An 8,026-nucleotide genomic window follows, 5' to 3' on the forward strand; every position below is an offset into this window, starting at 1 on the left:
TAAATCGCTTACGGACCAATGAAAAATAAGTGCGGCCCGCCTCTTTCAGAATCACAGTTATAATTGGCCAATCACAATTTCTTCCATTCGCTTACCATAGACATATATACATAGACGCCTCATTGAGCGGGTTGGCCCGCTGCTGCGATACGTCGACGTCGCCGCCATATTGGAGGAGGCAGATCTGCCCCGTGAACTAATACAAGTGAATGGAGTGAACTTTATAAAGCTCCTTCTACAAAGTGCTATAAGTTAATGTCTCTCATTTACACATTCACACACATACGAATATATTCAGGAAACAGATAGGAACCAAAAACAACGTCTGTAACGTTCTCTGATGATTATAAACGTTAACTACTCCTTACATGTTCAGTATACAGGTAGGCACCAAACCACCGGATGTATTTTTATAATGTTTTTATGAATGTTTACAGCTGCAAATGTATGTAACGCTGCTACTGTGATGATAAATGACGGTTAAATATTGAGTCTTTGTCTATAATAACCAGATCCTGACATGTAAATGTGATGTCTGTTGGAATAAAAAGCACCAACATCGTTTTTGCACAGTGATTTCTGATAATCTAAGTAATAATAATAACAATCATGGAGACAAATAATTAAAAAGTCCGCAAATCAAGATAAGAAACTGCGACTGGCAGTGAGCCTGCTTTCTTTTCTTTTAGCAGTGAAGTGATAAACTCCATGACAGAACATTATAAAATATGATATTGTATAAAATAACATTACATGGTAAAAAAAAAAAAAAAGTAAAGTTGCAGTAGGCTACTTTTATAAATATGCACTATATATATAGTTTGTATTATTATTATTATTATTATTATTATTATTATTATTATTATTATCATTATTACTATTTTTCTGCATATTCTTGACTTTGAATGGGAGCAGCTGTAACGCAAGCAATTTCTCGTCGGGGATTATTGAAGTGTTTCTGATTCTGATTAATATATTATGCAGTTCATGTTGTATTAGTTCACGGGGCAGAGCCATGGATAATACATCCATGTATAATACATCCATGGGCAGAGCTGCCTCCTCTAATATGGCGGCGACGTCGACGTACGGTCCAGCGCTCAATGAGGCGTCTACGTATACGACCACGTAGCCGGAAGTAATTGTCTTCGCCGCGAAATATCAACAACTCAACAACTTCAGAGCGGTAGAAATGTCATTGAAAATGTCTTTAAAAAAGTGAAAGAATCTCTTCTGGACTACGTGTGGCAGCTGACTGGTTAGAACATTCGGTCATATGCGTGTAGTGTGTGGTGGCTGTAATGCAGCGCAGTAAAGCCGCGGTGAGTGTGGAAGTAAAGCAAGTCATCGGAGCTCTGTGCAGACTACTCGCGGCTACTGGCCTGGAAGCTGTCCCCACACCGGATATATTCAGGCTGGCTAAATTTGGTGGTGGGCCCGAGGTGGTGGGTTCATTATCTGTTTTCCATGTCATGATGGAATGTAACTTCATTTTCTCGAGGTCTCTACTGAACTGACCATGCCTTCACAGGTCAGAACGGTTTCGGCTGCACAAGAGGACCCTGCACAATATTAAGTTTGGGGTTTTAATTTCGTGGCCGATCAGTGTAGATGTTGTATAGATGACAGTGCAACATACTGTATCCAACTGTTTTTGTTTCTTGATGATTTCCTGGTACAGTTTAAACAAGGCATTATTACAGGTATTACAGACTGGGATTGTGCAATATTCCTGTAAAAATGAATACAATTTAAGAATTTCCACTAACTTATTTGGATCACTGCAAGTACAGAGAATTAAATAAAAGGTAGCAAGTATATGGGTGAAACATCAACATTAAAATCAGGTATGGCATCTTTAAAAGAAGAAGAAAAATTCTCAGTTTGGGACCATTCGTTATGAAGTAGTACGGGTTCCTATACTGTGCTTACCGATACAGACCTCTTCCTAATAGACTCAGTGTACTCTTGTATACTATTGACATTCTATACAGATGTCTTTCTGCTTACTGTTGAATTCCAGGAGGATCAGTTTTGGCAGCTCCTTGCCAATGTCCTTCAGACAGCTAACATAGTTTCCTGTGAAGCTAGTGCACAGCTAGGAGGAGGTCAGTGACCTTTTTACATTTTTTTATGGATCTGTTCATGGCTTGCAATGCTTTTTGTCCAAGGCTTTACTGATTTTCCCTCAAGATACTTTGAATAACTCATTCAATTTTTTAATTACATTGATAAGGACAACAGACTTGTAAAAATATGGTCTCTAATAATCATATCATCACAATATGATTCTACAGAAAGTCGCTGTGAATGTATATTCGCTGTCTGTGTTTAGCCTCAGAGCACAGGAAGCTGGTAGCTGCAGGCCTCTGGCAGACTAGCTACCATGCTGACTGGATGTATGGGAGGAAGGGAGGAGAAGGAGGGAGATTGTCTAGCAGAGACCTCCTCATGGCGCTGGGCTGGCTGCTCGCTATAGGAACACTGGAGAAACTGCTGACACAGAGAGTACAGCAATTGGACAATTCACTCCTCACATCGATGCTGGTAAGTACCGTTGGTTTACTATTACATAATATATTGGTAAACCTAATTTGTTTTTGTAGTTAAGTATTTGCATACTGTTATATCTCTAATCTCTCTCTGTGTGTGATAGGTGAACCCACAACTTTCCAAAGAGCTCCAGTTAGACCCAGCATCTCTGAAGAAACTTCAGTGGCTCATTGGCTGTCTCAGGCACCAGGGGCGGACGCTGCTGTCCATTCAAGAAGAGCGAACTGGCCTGCTGCATTCTGTGAGAAAATCCCCTCTCTTCTAACTTTTCCACTGGCTGCCATCAAGTATTTGTCAGTTGCTACAATAAGAAACTTTGTCTGCATAACTGCAAGATGATTGCAAATGACAAATCTGAAAATGTGTATAAAATACTCAATTTAAGTGACTGAAATATTTATTTAAATTAAGTTCAATTGAAGTCCAACCAAGCAATCAATATTTTCCTTAGGTTTTATTTGCCATTTTCTCCTCCCTTGGATCCTCTGACCAAAGCTCAACAGTGCTGAAGGAGGTAAGTGTATATGCGCCGTTATAAAAATGAATTACTACGTAATAATATGCTCTGTGTATACTTGGTTAACAAGACCCTGTCTGTTTAAATCTGAGTGTAAACACTAGCGATCTTACGCCAGGTTCAGACAGGACGCCGAAGCGCCGCGATTAGCTGCGAAGCGCCGAGGACCGGAGCCATTTTCGTTTCGGGAATCTACCATTTTCGTTATAGGATGCGCCGCTGCTGGCGCGCGCCGTGCAGCGATTGTTTCGGCGTCTGGTGTAATTTCTCCGCGTGCCGCGGCCGAATGTGTCAAGCTGGGCAGGAAGTCAAACAAAGCAACAACGAGAGAATTCGGTCGATTTTCAAAATAAAACAAATTTCAAAATAAAACTATTTTCGATAATTAAACACCCGGATTGACAGAAAAATACTCATTACTATAGTGGACATCCATTTACAGTTGTCAGGAAAACATGATGTTATAATTTTATGCAGTTATTTACTTACCCATGGTGAAAAAACTGCTCCAAGTGTGACTACAGAACAGCCAAGGGGCAGAGCCGCTTGCCGACCGGCGTGGAGAAATTCGCGTCTGGTGTGAACAGAAGGGCTTTGCGGCGCTTCGGCGTCTTGTCTGAACCTGGCGATACTTTCTTACCACAACATAATTTTGATTTGGAAGATGATAACATTTTACTGCAATTAAATATTTTATGTATATTGTATTTTATTTTATTTCACACTTTATGCCCAAAGATTATGCGGTTTAATATCAGTAGAGGTATCAAGATTTCGATTCTAAATCAAAATCAATCAAATCAAAAAAAGGATCAGTGATGGTCCCAGTATTTTATTCTCTCTACCCCCACCTCCTTGTGTGCGACCGAAGGAGAGAAAAAAAAACACTGCAAAGATGACTAGCTCACTGGTAGTCTGCAGCTGCTCTTCAAGTCACTTATCCTGTGTGGATGAAGACAATCAACTGAACGGTACTGGAGGTAACTCCTACAACGTCAAAGATGTTTGGTTAATTTTCATTTTCAGATATCCTTTATAGATTTGTTTAAGAAGAAGGTAAACTTAGGACAGATTTGAGAAACTGAACTTTGTTCAAAACTGAATTCCTACCGTAGTTTTAGTGAACTCTGTAATCTTTATTTTCGGGGAATATTATTTGAACTTGCCTTACCCGAACCTGCAAAAACCCACCAGGATAAAGTCAAGCTGTTGTTGTAAAATATCCCTTGTTTTTTAAAGAAGAATTAAAACATTTAATTAATAGTTGTCAGGGCATAAAACGAATGATCTGTTGATCTTTACAAATCCAGATGAGATAGTTTAACGATGGCATGTTAGTTCTGAAAAAAATGTTAAAATTGAAAATCAAATGGAATTGTGACCTTAAAATGGAACGTCAAATTGAATTATGGATTTGCAGTCAATGTCAATGTTCCAACTGTGAGCAGATCTTCATACTCTATTAACGTGTGTGTGTGTGTGTGTGTGTGTGTGTGCGCGCATGTTATAGGACTGTGTATGTATGTGTCAGCTCTGTGACCTCCTAGAAGCATATGTGAACTGGAGACAGGTAGAGAAAGTCTTCTGGACCTGGATGGTGAGTTAGACACAACAACAGACACAGAAGCAATAGCACAATACAACACAGAAGTGATTTCCAACATTGTGGTTCATGATTTTTTAAAGTTAATGTGTAAATTTACACCACAGAGTATGTATTGGATTTGGACATTTTTTTCTTTGACCAGTTATACAATTATTGCTTCTAGCCAACAGATTTGCTAAATTTTCTTCTCAGTGTCATCCAAGAGGGTAGCAGTCCCATGTGCCAGTAAATGCGACACAAAGTGTATGTGTGTGTGTTTGTGTAGGACAGTGTGGTGGACTGCCATCTGATGGATACTGTTGTCGAGAAGTCTAAGAAAGCTGCTGATGGCAGTGCAAGAGTGTGTCACCACAGAATCTGGGGGCTTGAGAAATTGGAGGACATGCTGTTGAGACTGCCCACAGGACAGGTGTGCTACACATGCAAGGTGTTCATTCTCACAGGGGTCATTGCCTAATGGTTTTGATTTGACACCAATGACCCTTGTGGAGAAATGCTGTTGAAATTGATAGTGAATGAAAAAGCACCAACAATACTGTACTGAGTAATACTTAGTCTGAGGTAAATCAGACATGTAAAAACAAGTTATTTGGTGTATGTGTTCAGCTTAACTCAGCAGAAAGACTGGAGGCAGGGATGAAGGGTAGCATGGCTTTGTCTAGAGTTCAAAAATCCAACTCTAACACTAAAGCTCAGTAATTAACATGTTTGATCATGTCCCCAATACTTAATTGCAGGGCTGGAGCAATTTCTTGACAAATAATGGTTTATCCATTTTCAAAAAAACAGCCAAAACACTCCTCAATCAGCCTATCAGACAGCAGCTAGCACAGACAGAATTTCCCTATGGGAAAAAGCCAAACTTCGTGAAGAGATTGCTTTTCTTCTTCTTCATTGTTTTTATTGCAGTTTTTTGTTTCCATTTAACAAAACAAACAGTGTCTACAAAAACTAGACACACAACAAAACAAACACAAAACACACACAACAGCTCTTACATGAGAGATGAACATATGACATAATACAAGAGGTGGTGGGTCAGTCTTACAGTACCCGAATGTTGTTCAAGTTTACATCAGTCCTTTTAATAGAATGGAGGAAAGGTCCGGTCCGATATAATCCAAAAATGGCCGCCACACTCTGTAGAACTGATCTACGCTGTGATGTATGATGTTTGTAAGATATTCTAGAGGGATCAGTTCAAAAATTATTTTATGCCAACCACAGACAGAGGGAATCTTGTCACTGACCCACTGCAAAAGAATATTTTTGCTAGCTGCAAACGTTAAGATATTATACAATCTTTTGTTGACTGCTGTTTTTAAACGGTCACTTGGAAGACCTAGAATCAGGGACATGGGATCCATTTCTATATTAATGTGAAAAATTCTCAGAGATTGCTTTTCAAATGTTTTTTAGTTGAGCATTTACAAAATAAACAAACATGTCTCATTCATTTAATACTATCTCACCCTGCTGGCTTCTGTCAGTTGGTCACTGTGCTCACTTCTTTAAATCCACTGATGCAAAGGAGTTTGTGCTAGAAACCCAGGGAAAATTCTAAATCCAGTTGTTTAAAAATATCAGTTGCACTCACATTGTGTATATATATTGCACTGTCCCTGCAAGTCTGGTGTATGCGAACTAAACAAAGTCTAAAACTGAGGATTGCAGATAAGAGGTTTTTCCAAGAATCTTGATTATGCAATTGTAGGTGACTATGGTCAATCATATTACTATAACCATGTGTTCCAGATCTACTCTCTCTCCTCCAGATCCTAAGGACATAGAGGTAGGTGTTGGTATAGAACCATGCTAAGCTCTTCTCCTCTGCCTCCAGTCTTTGTGCTATGCTAGGCTAAGCAAATCCAGCTCTGCATTTAACACATGAGATGAGAGTGGTATCAATTCTGTCATTTCACTCTTGCAAAGTAAGCATTTAAATTTTCTTGTCAAAATAATGAAGTGTACCTTGACCAACACTTGCACACTAGTGTCATCCATGACACACTTGTATGCACAGATTTGATTTTCACCTCTGCATATGAGCAGAATATGAATGTCTCTCGTATTAATTCATAATTCCATTATTTTATCAGGGTGTTTCGTACAGTGTCGAAACAATACCCTGCTTAAGATTAAGGCAATTTTGTATTTATTATTTATTATTTCCTTGATGTTAGGTGACACTAGGTGTGCAATTAGCTACCATTTACGTATAGTACAGTCGAGTAGCATCATGTTATCGCAGTCATACCTGAATTTTACCATAATAAAATTGACAAAAAAATGTATTCAAATCAGGAACTGCTTGAATAAATAATAAGTAAAGATTGCAAATCTGAACACCAAAAAGTATTAAAGTTTGATGCCAAATAAGAAAATGACAGTATGAAGACAGAAAGCTTAATATTTACTTGACACTTTGTAATACACTGACTGCAGTGTTCCACAGTCTCTAATTTATAATATTTATATTCCCCTGCTTGATTTTCCTTTCTTAATCCCTTTCATCTTCTGTCCCAGAAAGGACAGAGGAGAGGCAGAGGGGATGCTGAGAACAGAGGAGAAGGAGGAGGGAGGTTGCAGGGAGGACTGGACACCTCCTCCTTCCCTCCTCTTCTCTCCTCCCTCCCGTCCCTGCCCTCCATCCCTCAGGTCTACAGAGCCAGGCTCCTGACTGAGAGGTCAGTCAAACTCAGGAACCACCCAGCAGAGAGGCTCCACGGCAGGGCTAAGGCTCCTGATAGGCTTTCATCATCTCAGGCCACACAGCTGCTCCTTCAAACAGAGGCTCTGCTGCTGGACAGGAGGGACAGGCAGAGATTCGACAATAGGATGCAGCTGCAAGAGATGGTTTGCAGGCTGGATGAACTGGTGTTGATACCACCGTAGACTTTTTTTAATCGTGGCATCAGTATGTAATAAGACCACTGTGTGTTTGATTGAAGTGTTCTGCTCTTCCAGAATGTAATGTATTAATTTAGAAATTTACTTTCAAAAATAAATACTCTTTCAACAACTTTAGTTTGATGTTGCTAAATAATTATATTAACCTTTATAGGTCATTTTCTAACAAAGATGGACAAAGTTAATGAAGTGCTTTACAAACAAAAGAGACAAAAGACACCTGACAAATCAGAAAAAAATGATTTAAAACAAATAACTAATTCCTAATATATGTAAGCTGTCCTCAGTGTTTACAGACAAATTAAAAACGAGACTAGGTCAAAACCCATTATATGGCTGGACCGTTACTGGTCAAGGTTCTAAAATGTGGCCAATTTAGGGTAGTCTGTGGTAGAGTTTATGTTATGAATTCCTGGATATTAAATGCTCATGTGCGAAGA

General features: G+C 39.2%; 1 protein-coding gene across 1 annotated transcript; it reads left to right on the forward strand.

The window, feature by feature from the left end:
* The first annotated feature begins 1,161 nt into the window (after nucleotides 1–1,161).
* Nucleotides 1,162–7,698, forward strand: tedc1 (tubulin epsilon and delta complex 1). The gene is made up of 8 exons (XM_073465487.1): nucleotides 1,162–1,445; nucleotides 2,024–2,108; nucleotides 2,336–2,547; nucleotides 2,657–2,794; nucleotides 3,005–3,067; nucleotides 4,581–4,667; nucleotides 4,942–5,085; nucleotides 7,203–7,698. Exons 1-8 carry the CDS (start codon nucleotides 1,302–1,304, stop codon nucleotides 7,569–7,571), a joined length of 1,242 nt encoding a protein of 413 aa, XP_073321588.1. The 5' UTR covers nucleotides 1,162–1,301; the 3' UTR covers nucleotides 7,572–7,698.
* The last annotated feature ends 328 nt before the right edge of the window (nucleotides 7,699–8,026 follow it).

The sequence above is a fragment of the Pagrus major genome, chromosome 5, assembly GCF_040436345.1.
Source record: "Pagrus major chromosome 5, Pma_NU_1.0".
NCBI lineage: Eukaryota > Metazoa > Chordata > Actinopteri > Spariformes > Sparidae > Pagrus > Pagrus major.